Consider the following 27,490-nt stretch of genomic DNA (forward strand, 5'->3'; position numbering starts at 1 on the left):
TTCACCCCTATAAATGTGCCCCGGACGCCCTAGCTCACCTCCGCTGCTGCTGCCACAGCGTGCAAAACAGCTGTTTCGCGCGCCGCTGCTCCCCCTCCCTCCCAGGCTCTCAAACCTGGGAGGGAGGGGGAGACTCCGAGTGGCCGCGGCACGGCGCCGCTTCTCCCCCTCCCTCCCTCCCTCCCTCCTAGGCTTGAGAGCCTGGGGGGAGGAGACAGGGCTGGGGATTTGGGGAAGGGGCGGAGTTGAGGCGGGGCCAGGGGTGGGGTAATTAAAGAACCGGGGGGGGCAGCCAAAATTGTTTTTGCTTTGAGCGGCAAAAATTCTAGAGCCGGCCCTGGTAAAGGGACACCAGAACCTTAGGGTATAAGCCCTACACCACTCTCTACTCACCCAACCCATTACTCCTATGTTGACATGCTATTTTTTAGCATTGTAGTGTCCTGCTACCTCTCTGCTGCCAGAGCCTTTGCTAGGGTTGCCAACTTTCTAATTGCACAAAACCGAACACCCTTACCCCACCCTCCTTCCCCGAGGCACTGCCCCCACTGACTCCAGTCCCCCTCCCTCCGTCGCTCGCTGTCCCCCACCCTTACTCACTTTCACTGGACTGGGGCCGAGGGTTGGGTGCAGGAGGGGGTGAGGGCTCCAGCTGGGGGTGTGGTTGGGGATGAGGAGTTTGGGGGGCAGGAGCAGGCTCAGGGCTGGGGTGGGGGTTTGAGGTGCAGGAAGGGATGCAGGCTCTGGCTGGGGGTGTGGGCTCTGGGGTGGGGCTGGGGATGAGGGGTTGGAGTGCGGGAGGGGGCTCAGGGCTGAGGTAGGGTATTGGGCTGCGGGAGGGAGTGCAGGCTCTGGGAGGGAGTTAAGATGCGGGAGAAGGTTCCGACCTGGGGCAGGGGGTTTGGGGTGCAGGCTCCATCCGAGTGGCGCTTACCTCAGGTGGCTCCTGGTCGGTAGTGCAGTGGAGCTAAGGCAGGCTCCCTGCATGCCCTGGCTCCGTGCTGCTCTTGGAAGTGGCGAAGTGGAGGCGCAGCCAGGCAGCTCTGCGCACTGCATGCTGCCCGCATCCACAAGCGCCACCCCACAGCTCCCATTGGTCATAGTCAATGGGAGCTCCGGAGTCGGCACTGGGGGTGGGTGCAACATGCAGCGCTTCCCTGATCGCTTCTGCACCTAGGGGCCGGACATGCCAGCTGTTTCCGGGGAGCTGCGCAGATCCAGGACAGGCAGGGAGCCTGCCTTAGACCCGCTGCACCGCCAACTGGACTTTTAATGGCCTGGTCAGTGGTGCTGACCAGTGCTACCAGGATCCCTTTTTGACCGGGAGTTCTGGTCAAAAACCGGACGCCTGGCAACCCTAGCCTTTTCCCACTGCAGGAAGAGGCTCTGACAGCAGGAAAAGGCTCTGGCAGGGGGAGACAGTGTGGAAAGACTTAGCCAGAATCTTTCCCTGCTGCCTCCTCCCTTCCAGAGCTTTTCACTGTCAGGGGTAGCTAACACCACAGTGTGGACACAGCCTGCTTTTCACTGCATCGTGTAGCTAACGTACCCTACATGCAAATGCGAGTGTAGACAAGGCCTGAGAGATGTTAGGAAAAGGAATGAGGAGTTAGCTTCTGAGACACCTGGAGGCTGGAGGAGGCACTGCATGTGACAGCAGCAACTCTCATGAAGCAGATACAGGGGTCAATGCCTGAGGCTACCCTTGTTTCTCATGCATGACCAGCATTAGAGGGTGTCACCTGCAACAACACAGTTTGCAGAGCTCCAAGACCAGGTCTAAATCTTGTACACAAAACCTGCCACATTATTGGCAGTGTCTGCTTAAGTGAGGACCATGACTGGAATAGTAGGCGCATCATAATTTGAGCTTTGAAGTTTGTTGCTCAAGCAGTAGCATAGCAGTTCCCAAACTTTTTGCCTGCTTGACCCTAGTTTGAGAGTTATTGATTCATGTGACCCCATATCTACATCACTAGACTCGCTGCTGGAGGTTGAACCAGATGCAGCGCCTCCACAGGTCCCCAGTAGAAATACTTGCTTTACAAAATAGCATCCTGCAGGAAGTGTGACCTGTTACATACAGTGTATGTGAGGTCACAGTAAGTGGAGGACACCATTTTGTAGAGCAGGTCTGGACACATTTGGACTTGGGTTTGTATATTCAAGTGGGATTGTGGCCCCATACACTAATGATGCAACCCCACGTGGAGGACACAACCGATAGTTTGGGAACCACTGTAATAGGGGTGTGGGTGTATTGCTTCGAACATGCTTGGCTGAATACTATTAGTTCCTCATTAGTTCCTTATTTAGTTCCTCAGTGTATTCATTCAAGTTTAAGGCAATTAGTTGAATAGGAGAAGAAAAATAGAAGAATTCCCTGAACATTTTATTCTTTTTTTTAAAATGGTCATGTTTATTCTCTGAGTTGTTATTTGAAACAAGCCCGATTTGGTGGTAACCAAAAACCTCCATCTTCTGATGGCTGTTAAGTGCCTTACTTGAGGCAAGTTTATAGTCCACCAGTGAACCAATATCCACAATACAAGAAAAGAAACGTCTCATCTCCATAGTGATGGGACCATAAGAGGATGCTTGCAGTGTTACAACCCATTTGTAATTTCTCAGTGGATGTTAATCTGGTACTTTTCATAAAAAATTAATTCACTTACAAAGTGATTTGCAGAGGTGCAGCACCTCTAAAAATTAGGTTCCTAATGTTTTTAGGTTTATAAACTACTAATTCTGTTTGTAGAAGTGAATCTTCCATAATGTAATGACTATTTCCTCTGGATCTTAATTCCTCAGTTAATTTGATTGTGTGGATTAAGACACAGACATTTATTCAACAATAAGAAACGAAAACTCTTCAGTTTTTGTAAAGGGTAAAGAAAACTCATGCTTATATAGCTTTGCTTGGAAACTTAACATTTACATTTACTAAGATAAATGGTAAGGCAATTATATTCAGTGTTACTGAAAGAAAATGGCAGAGAGGTGTATGTAATAGTTCTATTTCTGAAAATCCACGTTTTTTAGATACTAGCCTGCAATATGTATTTTACCCAGTCATATCCCAATTTCCTCCCTAAGACAAGCTGCAAATTGAGTTTATAGTTTATTTTAATATTTCCTGCCATCAAATTATATGGATAAGAAATCCTCTATACTTGTGCCATAATCCCATTTCCGACAAAGAGAAGGATATGCAGGGCTGTAGTATAGTATTGCCTTGCAACCTAATCGGTCTCTTCATATCTTAGACCACTCAGACTTCAAAATCTCTTAAAATAAACAACTTATTTTCCTGGGGTTAGTTGGAGAAGGTACATAGGGACTTTACATGGAAAACAGATATGTTTCAAAATGAACAAAATAATTGATCATGAAAAACACCATGTAGCATGGGTTTGCTTACAATTCTATTAAGAAATGAAGAACAGTTCTTCAAGAACAGCAGTGAAATACTGCAGTATACATGAGACAAAACCCAGATCTGTGTTTTTCATTGTGGGTGGGGTTTGGTGACATATATTTTTACTTCTCTAGAGATTTAAACAAGAATCCATGTCTCAAAGAATATATATATTTAAATATTTTTGAAAGGAAATACTTGTACTCTGCAAACATGGCGTCGTTTAGGAGAGCAAAATCAACAAAAAATAAAACTGATTTTTGATAGACTGTCAATATACTCCCATTTACTAAGAACAGCTAAGTTAATATGAATAAATGTATACACAGAAACAATGTAAACATCATATCTTCGGTTTTCAACCATAAAACGATAGCAATTTATGAAATTTTAAGGAAAGAAAGAGAAATAGCTATTGTGAGTTGAAGTTAAATAGATAGGCAAGATCAAAATCATTGTATGGAGAGGGTTTTAAAATTAATATTTACTTTTTTTAAAATTTAGCTGAGATTTTAATTGCTCTATGACAAGAAAATACATGAATTATTCACCAATTAAAGTTTCTTAAATGCTTCACTTAAATAGCAAACAGGCAGCAACAAGAAAAGTAGCTAATTTTGCATTAAATATTATTTTAAGGCTACAAAAGAACAGTATATGATCTGTAGAAGTTACACGTTTGGTTGAATGTTTTACTGTAAGGATTGTGGTTAAGATGTAAAAACTGACTAGTGATTTTTAGTGTGTCTAACTTGAGAATCCTTGAAGGAGGCTGATTTTTCACAGCGAGGGTCTTCAGTACTTTCTAAAATTCAGGCCCCCTTTAAGGTGTTTCCAGGTAGGCACCCCAAAAAACTGAGGCACCCAAAATCACTAGCCACTTTTTAAAATCGTGGCCTGTAGCTACCATTAGTAATAGTAATACACAAGGTTTGATCCTGCATGCATGTGCCAGCTGACTTCACTGGGAATTTTGGGTACACAAGGAACACTGTCCAAAATGAGCATTAAAAGATGATCAAAGCTTCTAAAGGTAAAGAAACCCAGGACAAACAACTGAAAAGTCAGTAATGCAATGGTACGTTTAGTACAACCCCTACAAAGAAGAGCCAAACCCTACAGAACGAAATATAAAAAGATAATTTACACGAATTAGTTGCATAACCACTGTCAAGCAAGACAACACCACACCCACTGTTATTTTGGGTGCGTATGGGATTGGGAGCCAGGAACTCCCAAATTCTAATCCCGACTGCACCTTTGGTGTGTGGTGTTGGAAACGTGATCTCTCTCTGCTTCACCACCTGAAATAAAGGGCTATTAATATTAATAGTACAAACCCATTGTGATGATTAATTTTTGTACAGCACTTTATATTTTCAAAGTGTTAATACTTTTACTATTGTTACTTTCAGCCAGTGAAGTGCAGATAGAAGTCTCAGAAAGCATTTGGACATAATTGACTCTGTAGATTATACCTATAACAATTGTTTAAATACTAGGGCTGTCGATTAATCACAGTTAACTCACACAATTAACTCAAAAAAATTAATTGCGGTTAAAAAATGAATAGCAATTAATCACAGTTAAATAACAAACTACCAATTGAAATGTATTAAATATTTTTGGATGTTTTTCTACATTTTCAAATATATTGATTTCAATTACAACACAAAATACAAAGTGTACAGTGCTCACTTTATATTATTTTTATTACAAATATTTGCACTGTAAAAATGATACAAGAAATAGTATTTTCAACTCACTTCATCCAAGTACTGTAGTGCAATCTATTTATCATGAAAGTGCAACTTATAAATGTAGGGTTTTTTGTTATAGCAGTCTTGGATGATGACCCAGCACATTGTTCATTTTAAGAATACTTCCACTGAAAATTTGACACAATGCAAAGGTACCAATGTGAGATTTCTAAAGATAGCTACAGCACTCGACCCAAGATTTAAGAATCTGAAGTGCCTTCCAAAATCTGAGAGGAATGAGGTGTGGAGCATGCTTTCAGAAGTCTTAAAAGAGCAACACTCTGATGTGGAAACTACAGAACCGAATGCGATGGGTTGAATCACAGAAATCCCCTTTGGGAACTGCCAACTGATGTGCCTAGACTACCTCTGAGCCTGTTTTCCTTGGTATCTTGGAACTTCAGAACCTTGCCTAGTTTGAGTCAGGCACGCTAGCCTGCTACAAACATAGACCCAGGATCTGAACCACGTCCCCTAAAAGCTGCAGGCTTAACTGAAAACAGCTTAGGAAGTGTTCCTGTCTCCAACACTCAGATGCCCAGTTCCCAATGGGGTCCAAAGCCCAAATAAATCCGTTTTACCCTGTATAAAGCTTAGACAGGGTAAACTCATAAATTGTTTGCCTTCTATAACACTGATAGAGAGATAGGCACAGCTGTTTGCCCCCCAGGTATTAATACATACTCTGGGTTAATTAATAAGTAAAAAGTGATTTTATTAAATACAAAAAGTAGGATTTAAGTGCTTCCAAGTGATAACAGACAGAACAAAGTAAATTACCAAACAAAATAAAATAAATCACACAAGTCTAAACCTAATACAGTAAGAAAGTGATTACAGATGAAATCTCACCCTCAGAGGTGTTCCAGCAAGCTTCTTTTACAGACTAGCCTCCTTCTAGTCTGGGTCCAGGTAGGCACCCCAAAAAGTGCCGTAGTTCGCTGCTCCAGGCCAATGGGGGCTGCGGGAAGCGGTGTGGGCCAAGGGATGTGCTGGCTGCAGCTTCCTGCCACCCCCATTGGCCTGGAGCAGTGAACCGCAACCAGTGGGAGCCGCGATCGGCCAAACCTGCGGACGCAGCAGGTAAACAAACTAGCCCGGCCCACCAGGGTGCTTACCCTGGCAGGCCGCGTGCCAGAAGTTGCCGACCCCTGTTTTAAACTCATAGACTTTAAGGTCAGAAGGGACCATCATGATCATATAGGCTGACCTCCTGCACATTGCAGGCCACAGAACCTCATCCACCCACTCCTGTAATAGACTCCTAACCTCTGACTGAGATACTAATGTTCTCAAATCACGATTTAAAGATTTCAAATTAAAGAGAATCCACCATTTACACTAGTTTAAATCTGCAAATGATCCATGCTGCACTGTCATATTTAAAGTGCTCCAAATATTGATAAAGATTCAGCCATGATAAGTCTACGTTTGTTAATAAACATGGTGTTGGGTTTGTTCGTGGTCAGAAAATTAACCCAGGAAAACAATACCTTTGCGTTGCAGATCTATTTGGCATCCATAACAAATTTCACCCAGTTTACAAGTCAAAACAAGATGGTTTTCCTAACTGCTGATGCTGCAAGTGACCTCTACAGCTTTAAATTAGGTCTTGTCATTTCTGCTTTATGCATCACCACCAGAATATTCTGAAATCAGAATGCCACTGAAAACTCCTTAATGATGCAGAACTCAATCAGCTATATTGACTTTGCACTTCTCATTTGAAGTCAAAATGTTGTTTTTTGTCACCAAGCTAAGCATATGATTCAGAAAGCACATGGGGAGCAGCAGAAAGGTACTAGTTTTATAGTCCTTTTAAAAAATCTAACTACATATATTTATTTATAATATAAAGATATATATTTAATAACTAGCAGAAAAGTTTTAGAGCAATTAGATAAGTCACTGTGTTGGTTAATGCTATTTACTTTTCTTCCAAATCTTCCTTGACACTGGCCCAGCCTCCCTCATCTGCCTGTTGTTACACTGAATGCTGCTGATCACCTGGCTGCAATTCAGAATGAGACCAAATTACACTAAATTTGAACTTTAACCTCCTCCCAGCCCCCCCAATTATTCCCCCTCCCCCCTCCCACCCTGGCAGCAAAGATTCCAAAACATTAGGTAAAAGTGGATTTTCCCCCCATTCCATTTTGAAAACACCACAATTATGCTACATTTCATTTGACAAGAACCATTTTCTTTTTAAACACTGCTGCCGAGCATATTATCTGCAACTAAAAGTAGAGTATTTAGAATGAGGAGTCGAAATAGAAATGAAGGGGTAGGGACTGCTTGCTCAGAAGAGCCTTTTGTCTGGTGATAGTGTGACTAAAGATAATCTTTCTTTATCTTGTATGTTTAACTTGTGTCTGGTATATCCAAAGTGTTGAAAAAATGTGGAATTACAAGTGAGTTAGGGAACAAACCCATAATATAGGGTATAATTTCTAGGCATGGAAAGGCAGGAAAAACAAACTCAGCAGTTATTATAGTATATATTGTCTCTGTAATCGTTCCAAGACTTCTGGTACGATAATTTCACAATTAAAGTATACTCTGACTAACGATTTTATAGCAGAAAAACAAAATTATGTTATATTACTCATGCAGGCAACCACACTTGAAATGCATTCTTGTTACTGGAGTTTCTTACATAGTTTAATGATAAAACTTCAGGGGGGGGGGAAATGCTGGTAACTCAAGGCTGCAGAAAACAGAGAAGGATTTAAATATTTAGTGTCACCCAATCAGTGAAAAATGATTAATGAAACTTGGGGAGTACACTGCTTTTTATTCTGCAAAGTGGAGCAGACATGGGGGAAACATATTTGGGCTCTTTAATAATAAAAGACACAGCAAAATTCTGCACAGCTAAAACTACCTGTTATATCACAGTTGCTTATTTCTCCTCAGTGTGATTAGACCCTCCCGTTTCCCTCATTACAGGCTTGTATTATTGAAGCAAAGCCAACAGCAAGTTAGCAAGCCAGCAGGGGAGCAAACTGATTATATAGTTAGCTATGGAAAAACTGAAATTCTTTATTAAAGGGAAATGAAATACAGTTAATTTATTCTTCAGCTCAACTCCTCCCACACTGCACTTACTCTGCTAGTACTTTGATTTCTCCCTGAAGCTGCTAGACAGCCAAGAAATTACAGAAGCTTTACTGATTTAAAAATAAGCCAGACTTTGAGGTTTTATTCTGTGGGTTTTTTTTAAACAGGATGATTTTTTCCATTAACAATTACTGTAACTCACTCATAATACAAGACAGAATGGCAGAAAGAGGAGAGAAATAAGTGTGAAACATTTCACTTTATATAAACTGAAAGACTTTGCAATCTATTTTAAATGGTATTTATAGAGGCACCAGTAGCATAATTAAGGTTGAGCTGAGTTTTGCACTTAAAGCAGGGATTCAACCTCTTTTTTGTGTATGAAAAACCCAGTGTATTGTCTCCCAAGTTAAAGGACTTACTCTTTGAGCACCAAATTTATTTTCTGAAAATTTAAAAGTTAATCTGTTTATTAATGTCCAAGATAAAATTATTTTTTTAAATGACTCCTTTAAGGAATTTAGTACCCAGCATTAGGCCTTTTTTTGCTCCAGTGATCTTAACAGAATAATGCAGACTTGTCAAACTTCCCAAAGTTAAAAACCACAGACATTTTGTGCATAGGCTACATCCGAGGACCCACCACCTTACAAACATTTCCCTCTCATTATTCTTCAAAAATGAAATTTTCTTCTTCAGCTGAGGTTGACAAATAATATTCTTCTATAGAGAATGCCATGAAGAACTGCCCTCTTTCAAAATGGCTGCCATCTCCCTTTGTTCTCAATGGGACTGAGGCCTTTCCTATGCAAAGATGATCACTGCCTCTTTTCATCTACTTCACAGTGTTTCTTTTCACCTCCTGCCAGCATTGGAGGACACCTTGGTTTCTCTCCTACTAGGAATAATGGGTGGCAGTAGCCTTTCTGAAAAAGGGCATCTAAATATGGCCTTTTTAAGATTTGAACTGTGGACCCAATAATGTTGAGGGCAATTCTAAATGAGTTGGCTGTGCAGTGACATGAGGAAAAAATGTTATTAAAAATTAGCGTAATCTACTCAAATCTGGGACCATAAACACTAAAATGTCTTCATTTAAGACATCTGGGGGAGGGATAGCTCAGTGGTTTGAGCATTGGCCTGCTAAACCCAGGGTTATAAATTCAATCCTTGAGGGGGCCACTTAGGGATCTGGGGCAAAAATCTGTCTGGGGATTGGTCCTGCTTTGAGCAGGGGGTTGGACTAGATGACCTCCTGAGGTCTCTGCCAGCCCTGATATCCTATGATTTATATCATTATTGGATGGTGTAACTACAGAGTTTGAGTGCCTTAACACTGCATTTCCTGCAGTAACATTTAGATTTAACAACTCTGAATTTGTTAGATTTATGATGCTTGGTTTTGGGACACTTACCATACCCCTCTAATGTATTTTACCCTAAATTATTAGTAAGTGCTCTCATCCTTAACTCCATTTTAACAAAGTTTTTGTCTAGATTCATAGAGCTCCTGCAGTATTCTATGTCTGACAGAGAGCGCTAAGTACATTGAATGAAAGTATTAGCATAAAAAGCAATGGAGCCTACTATGTCCAAACAACTGAGCAAAGTAAGCAATGTAGATACTATTATCAATAGAAAGGTATATAGACTATGAGGTACAGTTGTATTTTTTTCTAGTTTTGGAAGTGGAACATCAAGTAAGAGAGTGAGGTGTCTAATTCCTCACACAGTATGATTGATCCATGAAGGGAAGAGAAAAGGGTGGAATATGTTTGTATTTTAAAATGCAGTATTGCTTATTTCAGTGAAGCCTGGTTAAAAAAAAAGATGAGCTCTAAAGTAACATTGTGCCTGCATGATGGATTTTTTTTAAAGTACCATTTAATAATTTGGGTCAGGTGAGAAATTGTTTAAAGGCCACTGCCAGCAGTGGCAGATCTACAGTTTGCCACATAATGACAGCAGGCCTATTTAAACGTTTTGGGGTCACATTAACCTCTGGTATAAGTCAGTGTAACTTCACTGACTGCAATAGTGGTGCCTCTTTATATCAGCAGTGCATTTGGCTAAGTCATATGAAGTCAATGGATGTATGCCCTATTATAACCTGTGGAGAATCTGGCCTCTTGAAGAATCCACAGGGTTTTTTGTTTGTCTGTTTGTGGGGGAGGTGAGCAGTGAGAATTTCTTGGATTACATTTTATTTGCATATACATATACTTACTTAAATATAGAAGCATGCCTACTACAAAGAGCAACAGTAAACAAACCACTGTATGTATACTATAACCTGTGCAATAACTCACATTTAATATAAAACATATATTTTCAGTCCAAGAAATTCAAAATAAAAATGTTTTAAAATGGGACCACAGTTCTGAGATGTTTATAGTGTCCTTTTGAACAATTTATCCTCTGATCCATATTATATATCTATTTTTAAACAGTCCATCACAGAAGAGAGAACTGCGTTGCCAACTGCAGCATCAAAGCTAGAGGCATCAACCAAGGCATAGTGTCTAGAGAAGGTATGTGCCAAAGACCATGTAGTGGCTCTGCAGATTTCTGAAATGGGAACATTTTTAAGGAGAACCATAGATGTAGATTGTGTTCTAGTCGAGAGCACCAAAATATTGATAAGGGGTGCCATGTTGATAGCCTGGTAGCAAGTTATAATATACTCAGAAATCCATTTAGAGAATCTCTAGGTAAAAATGGCAGAACCCTTTGACCTGTCTGCAATCAAAACAAACAGTCTATTGGATTTATGAAATGGCTTAGTTCTATCCAGATAGTGGGATAACACCCTCCTGACATCTAGAGTATGGAGAACAGTATCCAGGATGGAAGCACGCAGGTTTGGAAAGAAAACTGGTAGGTGTGTGCTCTGATTTAGGTGAAATTTGGAAGTTACTTTAGGAAGAAACCTGGGATGTGGTTTTAAGGACACCTTACCCTTGTGGAACATTGTGAAAGGGTCGGGAGTCCTGCCATTAAGGCCCCAGTCTCTCTAACTCTATAGGCTGAGGTAATAACTACTAGAAAGGCTGTTTTAATGAGGAGCAGGGGCAATTGGTTCAAAAATAGGGTTTTGTGAGGTTCTTGTGGTTGGAGAAAGGGAACCCTCGCCCCTACATTGCAATGAATCTTCCATCCATATAGAGAAGGCTTCACTCACTGTGGAATTGACACTCGCTTGTCTAGACTGTGTCTGTTTGGCAAGTAAACCATTCTAAGCCACCCCTGGAAACAGCAGAGGTGTATCCTCGCCTGCTCTGTCACAAACAGGGTCGGCTCCAGCGTTTTTGCCTCCGCAAGCGGAAAAAAAAAAAAAAAAAAAAAGCCACGATCAGCGGCCGCAGCTCTACTGCCGCCGCTTCATTCTTCGGCGGCAATTCGGCAGCAGGTCCTTCCCTCCGAGAGGGACTAAGGGACCTGCCGCCGAATTGCCGCCGAAGAGCCAGACGTGCCACCCCTTTCCGTTGGTCGCCCCAAGCACCTGCTTGCTGCGCTGGTGCCTGGAACTGGCCCTGGTCACAAATGTACAAGGAGCCATGTGACCCTGAAGCTGAAGGCAGTTTCTGACTGAGGTCTGGGGGCTGTCTTGAATCGTTTTGACAAGACTCAATAATATCCAGAACCCAGTCATGGGAAGAAATGCCTTGGATGTCAGAGAATCCAGGGATGACCCTATGAATTGTATGTTCTGGACAGGCGTTCGTGTGGATTTTTCTATATTCAGCTGAAGGCCCAGGTCCAAAAAAAAAGAAAGTGCTGTCCTTGTGGTGGACAATACCTCTTGATAGGATCGACCCTCTAAGCCGCTACTGATAGGACCTTCGAGAAAAAGTCTTGGAGCTGAGGAGAGGCCAAAGGATAGCACCTGATACTGAAAATGATCCTGGTCCACCACAAATTGGAGGGATCTCTTGTGAGACAGGCGTATCACTACATGGAAGTATGCACCCTGGAGGTTGAGGGCTGAAAACCAATCCCTTGAATATAAGGAATTATAGCTGCCAGGGTCACCACCCTGAGCTTCTGGCCACACCCTCTTTTGTTCTTCGGTCTTAGGAAATAGTTTGAATAGAAAGTCTTTCCCCTATATTAAGCAGGTACTGGTTCTATTGCTTCTAAACAAAGAAGGGTGTTTATTTCCTGCTTCAGCAGGAGCTCATGAAAGGGGTCCCTGAAGAGGAATGGGGAAGATGGATGAGGAGAAGGGAGGGAGATAAAGTGGATGGGGTAACCCGATGATATTACCTCCAGCACCCATTTGTCTGAGGTGATACATTCCCATGCATGCTGGAAATGGGAGAATTGGTTTCTATTGAGGGAAGTTGGGCAAAACAATGAAGGCTAACAATGGGGGTTGTGGGGGAATTTGAATCCTTAACTGTTCCATCAAAACTGGTACTCTGATGACAATGCCTGTTGCAAAGTTGCATCACATGCGTTAGAGGATCTATTTCTCTCGAACCTGTGCCTCTTCCTGGGGTTTTCTGTGGAATCTAGAGAATCATAAAGGGTGGCATCTTTGAGCCATTTGCAATATGCTGAACTTCCATTAGTTTGGAGGAGTATAGATACCTAATGCGTGTGATGTAGCCCTGGATTCTATAAGGGTATGTAATGACTCTTCAGTGTTCTCTGCTTCAAACTACTTCAATCCATCAAATGGGAGATCCTCAACCACATGCCATGGGAAGCAAGAAAGTTGTAGCCAGAAATCCCTACAGATCACCACTACCATAGAAACTAAACAGACCACGGTGTCTGCAGCATCAATCTCTGTCTGCAATGATGTTCTTTCCAGCAACTGTCCCTCAGCAATAGTGGCCTGGAATTGTTGCCTTTGATCTGGATGAAGATGTTCAATACACGATCCAAATTTAATGTAGTTGTGGAAGTTGTACTTGGCTGTCAGTGCTTGGTAATTCACAAAGCAGAATTGCAGCATAGCCAATGAATTGGCAGGCCTTCCTTCCCAGGAGGCCCAGGCACTTTTGGTCTCTGTCACATGGGGTGGACTTATAACAATGTTTGTCCCTCTCATTCACTGCATCAATGACCAGAGAATTTGCAGGTGAGTCAGAGAAGAGGAATTCAGATTCCTTGGTGGGGACATAATATTTTTTGTTGGCCCTCTTACAAGTAGGTGTCAGTATAGCCGGGGTTTGCCAGATGCTCCTAGCGGGTTCCAGTAGAGCCTCATTAACAGGGAGGGCAACTCTAGATGGTGTGGCAAAGTGCAGAATGTCCAAAAGCTTGTGTTAGGGTTCTCTGACTCCTCAAGGGAGAATCCGCCACCCATTTAACGAGGCTGCCAAAAATCATCGGCCATTGATGGAGGAGGAAGCGTCAGGGCCTCAACTGGTGAAAGGGACAAGATTGTGGTTAGAGCCATAGCTTCTTCATTCACCCTGGTCTCCTGTTCCTCCTGTTTAGATTAAATTTCAGGAAAAACTTCCTAACTGTAAGAACAATAGGACAATGGAACAGACTGCCTAGGTAGGTCATGAAAGCTCCTTCACTGGAGATTTTCAAAAGTAGGCTGGATAACCATCTCTTCTTGGATAATTTAGATACAACAAAACCTGCATCTTAACAGGGGGTTAGACTAGATGACCCTTGCAGTCTCTTCTAACCCTATGATTATATTAAATGCTTCCTCTTGTTGCTAGAGAAGCTTACGTGTCCCTATCGTCCTGATGGGATAGGGTCAGGGACCTAGAGAACTGCCTATGATAGGCTTTCCAGGAATCTCAGTATGGCCATTAGGAGCAAGGTGGGTGGCATCCAACGTTGCTCCCACCAGGAGTGATACAGTCCCGGAGCATCTTCCCAGCCCTTCAGGAGAGGGAGTTAGTGTAAGGTGTATTGGAGAACCCTGCACTGAAATGGACGACGCAGAGGGAAGGTTATTGTCCTCCTCCTTTTCTTCTAATGGAGGAGTTCCCACAGAAAAGGAAGGTGACAGTACTGGGGATGTAAAAGGATCTGAAGACCAAGAGGTTCTCGGTACCTGCCAGCAATGGAGACTGGTTCAGCAGACACGGTCAACTCTCTCTGATTTCTAAAATCCTGTGGTACCAAATGGTGCTGTGGCATTGACAGATGTAACGGTACCAGGTGTTCACCCTTGTCCAACAGTACTGGAGGCTTAAGGCACTTAGTAGAAGGTGCCAATGAGGTTGAATGCTTACAGGCTAACGCAACACTTGGTAAGGCCACTGAGAGTGGAGTCATGCTCGACAGTACCGATCTTCTGTGCTTGCTGCTGTCCCCAGCCAATAGTACAAGTGTTTTCCCAGAGCCCTGGTTACCCTTAGAAACATGGTGTTTTCTTACCTCACCTGTAGCAGAGGAGCCTTTCACCTCTACATTACCCATGCCTCAAAGAAGACCTCTCTGAGGTTGTAGATGTGGCCGGAGATCAAGGTCTTTCTCTGGGAGAATCACTGTGAAGGAAACTAGATCTCCTCTTCTGAGAAGATTTGGAGGAGAACTCTGAGGATTTCTCATTCCTAGGAGAGTGTTGTGCCAAGTTGGAAGCGGCTCTAGAAACTCCTGGAGACTGATGTCCAAGGGGGTTCTGACCTGTTTCCAAAGTGGGGCAAATGGAACACTCCATCATAAGGAGTTGAAGTTAGACTTCTTGCTTCTTCCAAGCCTAGATTTCAGGGCTAGACAGAAATTGCACTTCTGTGGCACTTGTGACTTGCCCAGGCAGCGAATGCACTTGGAGTGCCCGTCATTGACTGAGATGGCCTCTTTACACGAGAGGCAGTTTTTCAATCCTGATGAACTGGGCATTCTCTTCACAAGGAGGATTTCCCTGGAGAGAATAGAACAAGTCTCTATAACCAAAAAAGTTTAAAAAGAAGCAAACAAACCAAATCCTGGCTAACTAATTAATTAAAGGGAAGTGCCGTAATTGCTGGGGTAGGCAAGAAGCAGACACGCTAGCTCCATCTCAGGCTGAGGCAGTTGAAAAGGAAGTGAGGGCGTGGTTCATCCAGCCTCAGTCATAGGTGCCGACTCCATGGGGCTATAGCACCCATGGGGGAAAAAATGTTGGGTGCTGAGCACCCACTGGCAGCCTCCCTATTAGCTCCCCCCACCCCTCCCTAGTGGTTCCTGCCCTCTCCCTCCCTCCCTGTGCCTTCTGCCCACCGCAATCAGCTGTTTTGCAACGTGCAGGAGGCTGGGAGGGAGGGGGGGAGGAGCGAGGATGTGGTGCACTTGCGGGAGGGGTGGAACTGGGTGGGAAGAGGCGGGGTGGGGTTGAGTGGGGGCAGGAAGAGATGGGGTGGAGGTGGAGCCTTGGGGGAAGGGGTGGAGTGGGCACAGGGCCTTGGGCAGAGATGGGGGTTGAGCACCCCCAGCACTTTGGAAAGTCGGTGCCTGTGGCCTCAGTGCAGGGTACGAGGATACTAACAGTGCATGTGCAGCCTGAATGGACGCTGAATGAAATTCTCTGATCAAGGGCCTCTGGAGTGCATGCACACCAAGAGTGGAGCCCCCAGAGGGATGCTACTCGAAAAAACAGCTTGTTCTCATGATGAACGCATAGATCTGGGTTCCCTTCTCAGATCTATATTAGGCAAGTCACATCTTCTGTGTTGCAGTCCCTCCACACGTGAAATGGAGAGGAGTGAGTGGGGGGAAGAGGGAAGAGGTGGAGCAGGGGTGGGGCCTTGAGGGAAGAGGCAGGGCAGGAGTGGGGCCTTGGGAGGAAGAGGCAGGGAAGCGGGATCTGGTTTTTAGAAATTAGAAAGTTGGCAACCCTATACTATAGTGATAAGGTGATGTAAATGTTAATGAGAAAGCCTATGAAAAACGGGGCACCCCAAAAGAAGTGGGGTATGAAAGTTCAAAGAAGGAAAAGAAGTGAAAACCTTCATGAATATGTATGAGCACTAGTGGGCCTCAGCTTATAAAAGCTGTATTCCGGCCTGTGTGCTGTGATGTGGGGAGAGGGCAGGATGACAGCCATTGCCGATGACGATAATGATGGAGAGAATGAGGACTAATGCTTGGGTTTTTCCACATGGCATGGTGTGAGTAATGCAAATATGCTGCATTCTGTATTGGTCTCTCTATCCTTTACCAGACTGTAGTGTGTATATTGTTTGGTTGGCTAATAAAAGTAATTATTATAGAAAGAGTACTATGTGGTCTCCGTTGTGCACCATAGGGTCTATTGATAACCTCTCTACTGTAGTTGATCTTGGGGGCTGAACTCTCACAGATTAAAGTAGAAGTAAACCCTCACTAATTGGTTAAAGTAAACCATGGCTACAGATTTGGTGCCTGAACAGATTTGGCCTCCAACCCTCCCCCCCCCCCCAAAAGGGAACACACAGGGAAAGCACCCCATTTGCAAGAGATTGATGTGAAAATTAATCTGGATGGGAAATTTAGAGTTAAAATCATTTTGAGTTTTTGATCTTAAAGAGCCAGACTGCTATAAGCAATGTGATTAGTTAGAGCACAGTACTTCCCTTTTTAGTTTGATCCTCTTTTGAATTCCTTGCTCTTCTGATCTACTTCCTCTTCTTATCTCAAATTTCTGGAGTTTATAATTGAGAAGGACATTATTTTTGTTTTAAATGTGCAAATGTTAATGGGGAATATTGTGATTTGTAAAAGTGGTACTGTAGTAATTGAATAAGCAGTAATGCTGGGACCCAGCTCCTACTTACAGACCAGAGGTCTCTGTCTAAGTGGCAGAGGGAGCTAACAGACAATTCAAATGATCAGTAGGTTGAAAGGCTCAGATGAGCTAATCCTGATTATTCACAAAAGCTTCTCTGGACTGCGACACCAATGGAGGATCGACGGTATTGTATGGAGCCCTCCTTGTCAGGGGATAACCAATTGTAAGTTATCAAAGGGGGGAAAGGCACAGTAAGGCGCTCCATTGGGTACTGAGCTGTTAAAAGGTCAAAGAGGAAGAGACCAACAGACACTCCCTGTAGGGGAATTAAGGAAAAGTTTGGTATTGAAACCAGTTAACAGGAAAATTGTGGAAGGAATACCTTCCACTGAAGCAGTGTGTTAAGAGTTATGGGTACTAAATGAAATAGTGATACAAAGTTATGGTCAAATGAATAAGTATCAAAGGACCAGACGAATGAACCTCCATTCATCAGAAGATAACAAAACCTTAGTTACTCACATGTCTTCGAGATTTTGTAACCAAATATTTTGTAACCCATGGGAGATTTTTTGGAACCTGCCAGGCCAACTATCACTCATGGGTCATCTTACCTACCTCTCCTGAAGATAGGAGGATTTATGTAAATATATGTGTGAAATAAATTATCTTGTAAAGTGATTCCACTAAAAATCTGTTTGCTTTAATGATTAAATGGGAAATAATTTAAAGTCAAGGGTATTAAGGCATTCATTGTTCTCTGTGCCTTTAAACTGTAGTGTCTGTGCCTGAGTGACTTCCTTTTCTTTTTTTACATCAAAGCTGACAGAAACCAGTCAAGTGAAAGCTCTTTGGCCAGCACCAAATGTGGTGCTGTATAAAAAAGGGGAAGCAACTTCTCTAGACTGCGTCTGTGGGGAAAAAAGAACAGACAAAGCAATTTTTTTTCTCAACCTAAATTTAATGTAGGATTAAGATTTGCTGCACATGAACCAGTATTAAAATTTTTATGTTAAATGTAGTTTGAACAAAGCCAATTAACACTGTTTTTTGTGTAGGGGCATCTAACTTTAAGTATATTAATAATTTATAAAATTCACATTGGCTCCCAGGGCTTTGCCTGATGTAAATGTAAAAGGTAACTTAGTAAGAGGAAGTAGGGTAACGGAAACCCTACCCACTATTCCTCTAATCTGCAAGGTATGGCAGGGGGAAGAAAGTAGGAAAAGGAGCAAAGGTAGAACCCTTAGATAAAGTTAAAATATTAAGTATCTGTAATATTAATATTAATATATATAGTTTTGTTGTTGCACGTTTGCATTGGCCGGAATGCCAGCCACAGAACTTGGTTTAAATTCTTGATTGCTAATAAATGTATTTTTAGTTTAACTAATTGATGATTGTGTATCATTATCCCTAAGATGAGTATCAAGTCAGTTACGATTCTGGACAGATCCATGGCCGTGATAAAAGAAACCAGGAACATATGCTTTATACGGGAATTTTTTAAAGGAAGTATTAAAGCCTTACTTTATAAAAATAAGAATAAAAATCAAAAATGCAGCAGCCTTTGCTACCCACAGCATAACAGTCATGATTATTATTATGGATCTAAAATTTATCATTTTAGTAAAAGTGTCTAAAGTTATTCCTAATACATTTTTTTATAATTCCCTTTTATTTTATCTAGTCAAATAAAGCATGTGTTAATATTTTTGTTAAACCATTTTTTTAAAAAATAGGTTATGAACATTCAGGGAAGATACCTTTTTATAGGCAAATTAAGGTGTAATCTAGTAAAAAGAAGCTTTTTAACCTAAGTAGTTTTTTGAAAATGGATAAATTTCCAGTACTTATCTGCCTTATTAATCAATGCTGGTGTCAACTAAATACTTGAACAGTTAATAGTTGTAACTTTAGATTTCCTTGACCTGCCCTTAACAGCAATGTCTAATTTGTTGTTTGGTGGATTGTTTATGTATTTAACTTTTGTTTTCTAAAGTATTTTGTATTATGTGTTTATATATAACAATGTTGGAATTATTTGTCCCTCGGTTATATGTTTTACATCACGTGACCATGTTATTGTATTATTTTTTTCATTTGAGTTTTTTTTGTTGTTGTTGCAACAAAACTTTTGCACACAAAGTATGAAAGAATAATATTATTAAAACAATGTTATGGTGTCACACTATTTCAATATTATAACTAGGCTATAGCCACCATTGGTGTATTATTATAATACACTAATGGCAGTTCAATTTTTTTAAGCAAGTGTCAGTTATAAATATAGGTATGTTCGTCTCAATCAGTAATTTAAAAATAAATACTTTTTGTATTGATTCAACTTTTGTTTAACTAGTGATAATTTTGATATGGGGTTTGTTAAGCAATCTGGCCAGTTGTTTGGCATAACCCAGGTTAAAAATAATAAATTTATTAAAAGCAAACCAATATTAATGTAGTATTGGTAGCTATATTATCACTATGTTTTATAATGTAATAATATATATTGTTTAGTTATCTGTGTTATAAATTGTTAAACCAAATCAAATTAATGCAAATATAAAAATAAATCGGGTCCCAGCTAGGTAAGATGGTGTTGGGGGTAATTATCAGAATTATCACCCCTACAAGGGGGTGACAGGAATTAAGGAATCACCCTTAATTTTGAAAGATTTTGAAAGATTTACCTTGAATCAATCTGTGGTTGGTATGCTAGGGAGCCTGGGTTTGTTGATTATAGGTTGATTCAGCAGAAAGTCCACATTCTGCACAGTATATTCTGCACAACACACTGAAATGGACTTTTGTGTTAATATATTTATTGTATTTTTTTAGTGGGGGAAGAGGGGGATTCTGTTTGGGTATGAAGTGCCCTTACAAAAAACTTTTGTTACTCTGGTACTTTTGAGCATTAACCTGCTCAAATAACTCACCCTCAAGTATGTTATATTAGTGTTTTAACCTCTTGCCCTAGCAAACATCTTTATGTTCACAAGGTAAATGGACTCTTTATATGTCCAAACAATAAAGCTAATTTATCCTCCAAAATGGGATCTAAGGGGCTTGATGTAAACAGGCTATAACACATTTGTGAGCCAGCCTGTCACTCCCGTTCAATTTCTTTGATTAAGGAAAATCAAAAAGACTTAGTTCCTGACTTGAAAGCCCTGCACAAGGAAAAATAAAAGTATTGTAAAACCAATTTGGAGGTTAAAACTCTCCATGTTGATGTTCCCTTCAAAAAACATCAGGGAACTGATTAAACCCTTCAAATTGATTTTGTAGGACCACTCTCTCTTACACAAAAGGTGGCTGGTAGTGGATCAGTTTTACAAAGTGAGTAAAAAGCTTTCCCCCAAAAGATTAACTGCCACTGCTAAGGCTCTGGTAGAACAGATGTTTTTTCACTGGAAGGTCTCATCAAAAACATCCCACTTTATTAGTTATGTATTTCAAAACAGTTTATAATATAATTTAACAAAAGTTCCACTTTCTTTATCACCCACAGGTTTTGGGGATAGCATAAAGAACCAATCAAATTACCAAATTAAAAGCTGGTAAATGCTTATGGCAATTTGGGGTTTTTTAATTCCCATAATTTTAAATGGCTTTTAGAATAACTTTTGCTGCCTCAACTGGCTGATCACCTTTTGAGGTAATGACCAAAAGAGAAATGGAATTTGAGCAATCCAGTATCTCCCAAATTAAGAAAATTAAAATGGCTACATACCTGCAATCCTTGCACAACCATATACACAAAGTGCACAGGTATGTAGTGGTTTTAATAAAGCAAACAAATAAAATAAAATAATTGGGAAGTTGGTAACCAAGTCATGCTCTTTTCATATAATGTATTAAAGTATGATTGCTGCCACAGGTGGTTAAAACCATATAATGTTATTAAGGAGCTTTATTTATTTGAATATAAAATTTAAATCACTGGTAACAAACAAAAGGTAAATAAAGTTTTACCATGCTAAATCAACTAAAGCTGTACCAGGAAAAAAAAAAAAGACGTATCTTTGCGGGTATCCAACAATCCAGGATCCTCAGAGGAGACCGAAGTTGGAACTGGCTCACAGCAAAACGCAGCTGGTAGCATTGTTCCTCCTCTGCAGCAGCCTTGGCATCCTGACAGGTGGCTCAGTGTGGCACCGGGCCTGTCAAGTAAATGTAGACTCTTAACCTCCAGTATTTGACCCCCACATGGAGAAAATGGACGATTTCGGGGTCTGAACTCTCACATATTAAAATAGGTGTAAACCCTCCCCTTGGGGTGGATAAGTGGTTAAAATAACCCAGAACTATAGGTAAGGCTACAGGCCGTAGTTGCACTGTTCCACTTTGCTGTTACTCTCGCCTTAACAGTTTCTTTGCCTTCTTCCCCTAACAATTCTTTTAATTGTGTCACTCCACCCATAGACCTGGAATAGTTTGCTGCTCTACCTTCCTCCCTGCTCCATTGCATCTGAAGTAGCCTCACTCTCTCTCAAATTCCTCCCTCTTCTTTTGCTAGCTCTCTACTAACTAATCTATTCCTGATCTGGTATCCGATATTTTAAAAAGTTTCCAAAACATAAACATTTAAAAAATTGTCACAACTCTATGAAATGAGCAAAACAATGAATACAATTTGCTTTCTATGAATACCAGCCATCTCCCAAGAGCCACATTCTTTTCCATTCATAGCTGATGCCAGACCTTTCCAATCATTATGGCTGGCCATCATTCATTGTATTGTCTAGCTAATATAGATTGTAAGCTCCTCAGGGCAAGAACTTTGTCTTTTTAGAAGTCTGTAAAGCAGTGCACCAAGTACATCAATGTCATTCTGTGCATAATAGATAATTATGAATGCTGGGTCCTGTGGCACCTTTGAGACTAACAGAAGTATCGGGAGCATAAGCTTTCGTGGGTAAGAACCTCACTTCTTCAGATGCAAGTAAGATGAGGTTCTTACCCACGAAAGCTTATGCTCCCAATACTTCTGTTAGTCTCAAAGGTGCCACAGGACCCTCTGTTGCTTTTTACAGATTCAGACTAACACGGCTACCCCTCTGATACTATGAATGCTGGAAATATCCTCCCTTCCCTCTCTGTCTCCTCTGCACTGCCCTCATTGCAAGAATGAATACAGCAACACACAATGTTCACAACAGCTTCAAAGACACAAAGAAGTCCAGAATTTTTGATCCAGAGATACTACAGGAAAGGTTTTGTGTGTTCCTAGCAAGTCCCAGGAGGTAGTTAAGCTATAGTTGAACTTTGGATTCCAATACACAGACTTAAAAAAAAATCAGGCATCTCCTAAGGAACTAAACTGCCATTAGAATTAAGCTATTATAATTAGCCATCATCACAGCTGTTATTATATTGAGACTACAACAATTAGCCTTCATAACAAAGAAGTTTTATTAATGCCAGGCCCTTCTAGATATAACAAGACAGAACAGAACTACACAACCCCTTTCTGGTTTAAAAAAACCCATACAATTCTACTTTCACTTTAAAAAAAAGAGAGACTGACAGATGCACCCATCAGTAGGCACCATTTTGGCCAAGTTGACTGTCACACATGCACACAGAGCTTTGTTTAAGGGAAAATTTGATATTTCCAGACTCAGACTCTTATGATAGCTTAGGTCAAACCCTGTAATAAAAACATTTGCAGTGGCCAACTCTAAAATACTAAGATGCAAAACTTCTATTGAAAAAGATCAGTTCATTAGAGAATTCAAGTTATCTACTCTGGAGCCCAGCTCCCCATTCTCATCAAAGTTGTGTTTATTTCTGCTTGTTTTGCTGTCCAGTGAGACCAAGGTTGCAGAGTCTTGCAAGTGTAACTTAACTGAAATTAATAACTCTTGTTTACCTTGTTGGAGGAAAGCAACTCTCTTACCCTCAAAAGCTGTCAAACAGCAAACTAAATAGAGATGAGACTAGTGCTCTAAAACTGGATTTAAAAGTAACAGAATGAGTTCGCAGTATCGTGGTCCTTTTAACTGAATAGAAAAAAATGCTTTAGAGACTGAAATAAGAGCCTATGCCCAAATTCTGCCCTTGTTTATTTATATATGTACAATTTCACTGAAATCACTGAGGTTTCACAGATATAACAGAGAGCAGTATCTGATAAATTTGTAAGACATTTTAATAAGGGATTAGGCACAATCCAGAAGCCAGTTTGGCAGATATCATTAGAGAGAGACCATGGTTAGCTTATTCTCTAAAAATCAAATATGTGTGATTCCTTATTTATGTCTGAAAACAGAATATCTTGCCAATACAGAATATACTGATCGTTTAATGGAATGGCCAGCGGTACAGAGCAACTCTACAATTCACAATCAACAGGAGCATGAGACGCACAAGTGACCCAACTGAAGCTCAACACTGTGTACATTTTCTCTTCAGGTGCAAGTAGTCCAGCTCAAAATCTGGTTCAAGTTCACAGACTAGCCCATTTTGTAACATACCAGCACCACCATATAAATAAACATGATTTAAATGTCATTTTGTGAGAGTCCAAAAATATTGGCGCACTCATCCCAGATTAAGGAGCTGGAATTGACCAGACATTGATCACATTTTTAATTCAACCCAGTGATCCATAAAATTCAGAAAACTGACCTCCTATTCCAACCCATTCAGGCCATTATGAAAATGTGATGGGACTCAGACGACCTAGCACTGTTTGACTGACTAGGGACTTTGTAAGTCATCTAGCATTGAACAATGACAAGTTGGGTTACATAAAGTACTGTGTACAAACAGGGCGGCAAACAGGCAGGAAAACAGGGACCTATCACAGCTACAGAAAAAGGTTGAATCCATAGGTGCCCAAGATTGAGGAGAGACTGAAAAACCAAAGCTCAGTTTTTGTGCTTATTTTATCTTGTCTATGGGAGTGACTTCTAGCATGTTCTCTCTGGCCTGGTCTACACTATGAGTTTAATTCCAATTTAGCAGCGTTAAATCAAATTAACCCTGCACCCGTCCACACAACGAAGCCATTTATTTCTAAATAAAGGGCTCTTAAAATCGATTTCTGTACTCCTCCCCGATGAGCGGAGTAGCGCCGAAATCGATATTGTCATTTCGAATTAGGGTTAGTGTGGCCGCAATTCGATGGTATTGACCTCAGGGAGCTATCCCACAGTGCACCATTGTGACCACTCTGGACAGCAATCTGAACTCGGATGCACTGGCCAGGTAGACAGGAAAAGCCCTGTGAGCATTTGAATTTTATTTCCTGTTTGCCCAGCACAGGAAAGCACAGGTGACCACAGAGAGCTCATCAGCACAGTAACCATGCAGGCCGATAATCGAAAAAGAGCACCAGCATGGACCGTACGTGAGGTACTGGATCTGATCACTATATGGGGAGAGGATTCAGTGCTAGCAGAACTTCGTTCGAAAAGACGAAATGCCAAAACTTTTGAAAAAATCTCCAAGGGCATGATGGAAAGAGGCCACAATAGGGACTCAGAGCAGTGCCGCGTGAAAGTCAAGGAGCTCAGACAAGCCTATCAGAAAACAAAGGAGGCAAACAGTCGCTCCAGGTCAGAGCCGCAGACATGCCACTTCTATGCTGAGCTGCATGCAATTCTAGGGGGGGCCGCCACCACTACCCCACCTCTGACCGTGGATTCCAAGGCGGGAGTAATCTCATCAGCCACACCTGAGGATTCTGCGGACGGGGAGGAGGAGGAGGAGGAGCTTGCGGAGAGCACACAGCATTCCGTTCTCCCCAACAGCCAGAATCTTTTTCTCAGCCTGAGTGAAGTACCCTCCCAAGCCAGTACCCAAGACCATGATCCCATGGAAGGGATCTCAGGTGAGTTTACCTTTTAAAATATAAAACATGGTTTAAAAGCAAGCATTTTTTAATGATTAATTTGCCCTGAGGACTTGGGATGCATTCGCGGCCAGTACAGCTACTGGAAAAGTCAGTTAACGTGTCTGGGGATGGAGCGGAACTCCTCCAGGGACATCTCCATGAAGCTCTCCTGGAGGTACTCCAAAAGCCTTTGCAGAAGGTTTCTGGGCAGTGCAGCCTTATTCCATCCTCCATGGTAGGACACTTGACCACGCCATGCTAGTAGCAAGTAATCTGGTATCATTGCATGACAAAGCCTGGCAGCGTATGGTCCCGGTGTTTGCTGGCATTCAAGCAACATCCGTTCTTTATCTCGCTGTGTAATCCTCAGGAGAGTGATATCACTCATGGTAACCTGGTTGAAATATGGGAATTTAATTAAGGGGACAGAGGTGGCCATTCCTACTGGGCTGTTTGCCAGTGGCTGAAAAGAAATCCTTCCCTGTAGTAAGCTAAGCGTGGGGGGAGGGGCGAATTGGCGCTGAGCTTTTCACGTGTGGCTAGCAGAGATCTTCCCTGATACCAGCCACGCGGTGGGGGGAGGGATAAAGTGATCATCCCAGAGAACTGGATGGGGGGAGGGGGGATTAGTTAGTTTTCTGCTGCTGAAGGTTAACAGGAAAACCGCAGCACTCAACAGGCTTTGCCTGGTATGTGGGAAAGGAGGGCGCAGAAGCCAAAAGACAATGCCTTACCATGGCCACATGCAAGCCGAATTCTGTTGCCCGGGCCTGCGTCTGTGATCTCTAGCAGCAAAGCCACAGGCACTCAATATTAAGAGGCAAAATGCGACCTTGCACAGAAATCACATGTGCTATGTAATGTGAATAGTGTTGTTCACCATGAAAGAGTATAAGCATTGTTCTGTAAAATGTATCTTTTTAAAAAATTCTCTCCTTTTTTCCCTCCCTTCAACAGCTGCAAATTTTTCAAGCCTCCCTCCTCCGTCCCAAAGGCTATCTCAGATAAGGTGTCGGAAAAAGAGGACGCGAGATGAGATGTTCGCGGAAATCATGGAATCCACCCACAATGAAAGAGCTCATCTGAATGAGTGGAAGGACACGGTTTCAAAGTATAGGAAAGATGCCAGTGAACGTGAGGACAGAAGGGACCAACGTGAGGAGAGGAAAGACGCTTGAGATGAGAGGTGGCAGCAGGAAGATCAGAGGAGGCAGGATGCAACGCTGGGGCTGCTGCGTGAGCAAACAGACATGCTCTGGCGTCTGGTGGAGCTTCAGGAATGGCAGCAGGATCACAGACTGGCGCTACAGCCCCTGTATAACCCCCCTTCCCATGTTCCATAGCCTCCTCACCCAGACGTGTAAGAATGCGGGGGCGGGGGAGAGGGAGGCTCTGTGCACCCTCCCATTCCACCCCAGTGGACAGCCCAAGCAAAAGACTCTCATTATTTTAACCTTTTTTTAGTGGCCTTTTCCTTCCCTCCGATCCTCCTCCCAAACCCTACCCGGGCTACCTTGTCAGTTCTCTCCCTCTTTTTATAATCAATTAATAAAGAATACATGATTTTTAAATGATAGTGACTTTATTTCCATTGAAAGCAAGCTGTGATCGAAGGGGGAGGGTGGGTTGCCTACAGAGAATGAGTCAATAAAGGGGGCGGGTTTTCATCAAGGAGAAACAAACAGAACTTTCACACAGTAGCCTGGCCAGTCATGAAACTGGTTTTCAAAGCTTCTCTGATGCACCACGCTTCCTGGTGTGCTCTTCTAATCGCCCTGGTGTCTGGCTGCGTGTAATCAGCAGCCAGGCAATTTGCCTCAGCCTCCCACCCCGCCATAAAGGTCTCCCCCGTACTCTCACAGAGATTGTGGAGCACACAGCAAGCAGAAATAACAATGGGGATATTGGTTTGGCTGAGGTCTGAGCGAGTCAGTAACGTGCACCAGCGACCTTTTAAACGGCCAAATGCACATTCTATCACCATTCTGCACACCATTCTGCACCATTCAGCCTGTAGTTGAACAGCTCCTGACTCCTATCCAGGCTGCCTGTGTATGGCTTCATGAGCCATGGCATTAAGGAGTAGGCTGGGTCCCCAAGGATAACTATAGGCATTTCAACATCCCCAACCGTTATTTTCTGGTCCAGGAAGTAAGTCCCTTGCTGCAGCCGTTTAAACAGAGTAGTGTTCCTGAAGACGCAAGTGTCATGAACCCTTCATGGCCAGCCCACGTTGATGTTGGTGAAACGTCCCGTGTGATCCACCAGTGCTTGCAGCACCATTAAAAAGTAACCCTTGCGGTTTATGTACTGGGTACCCTGGTGCTCCGGTGCCAAGATAGGGATATGGGTTCCATCTATTGCCCCACCACAGTTAGGGAATCCCATTGCAGCAAAGCCATCCACTATGACCTACACATTTCCCAGAGTCACTACCTTTCGTAGCAGCATCTCAATGATTGCTTTGGCTACTTGCATGACAGCAGCCCCAACAGTAGATTTGCCCACTCCAAATTGATTCCCGACTGACCGGTAGCTGTCTGGCGTTGCAAGCTTCCACAGGGCTATCGCCACTCGCTTCTCAACTGTGAGGGCTTCTCTCCCATATTCTCTATTCTGGCGCTTCAGGGCAGGGGACAGCAAGTCACAAAGTTCCATGAAAGTGCCCTTACGCATGCGAAAGTTTCGCAGCCACTGGGAATCGTCCCACACCTGCAACACTATGCTGTCCCACCAGT

The 27,490-nt window shown here is 42.3% G+C and overlaps 1 protein-coding gene across 8 annotated transcripts in view; it reads left to right on the top strand.

The window, feature by feature from the left end:
- The window catches only part of LOC101950738 (myb/SANT-like DNA-binding domain-containing protein 2), a 47,338-nt gene extending 21,015 nt beyond the window's left edge, over positions 1 to 26,323 (top strand). For all 8 annotated transcript variants that reach the window (XM_065582134.1, XM_065582129.1, XM_065582135.1 and 5 more), the window contains 3 exons: positions 10,692 to 10,772; positions 23,202 to 24,749; positions 25,710 to 26,323. In XM_065582134.1, the coding sequence (XP_065438206.1) occupies positions 24,224 to 24,749; positions 25,710 to 25,930 (747 nt within the window). In that variant the 5' untranslated portion in view covers positions 10,692 to 10,772; positions 23,202 to 24,223 and the 3' untranslated portion in view covers positions 25,931 to 26,323. The remainder of the gene's footprint in view (positions 1 to 10,691; positions 10,773 to 23,201; positions 24,750 to 25,709) is intronic.
- The last annotated feature ends 1,167 nt before the right edge of the window (positions 26,324 to 27,490 follow it).

This window comes from Chrysemys picta, chromosome 2 (genome assembly GCF_011386835.1).
Source record: "Chrysemys picta bellii isolate R12L10 chromosome 2, ASM1138683v2, whole genome shotgun sequence".
NCBI lineage: Eukaryota > Metazoa > Chordata > Testudines > Emydidae > Chrysemys > Chrysemys picta.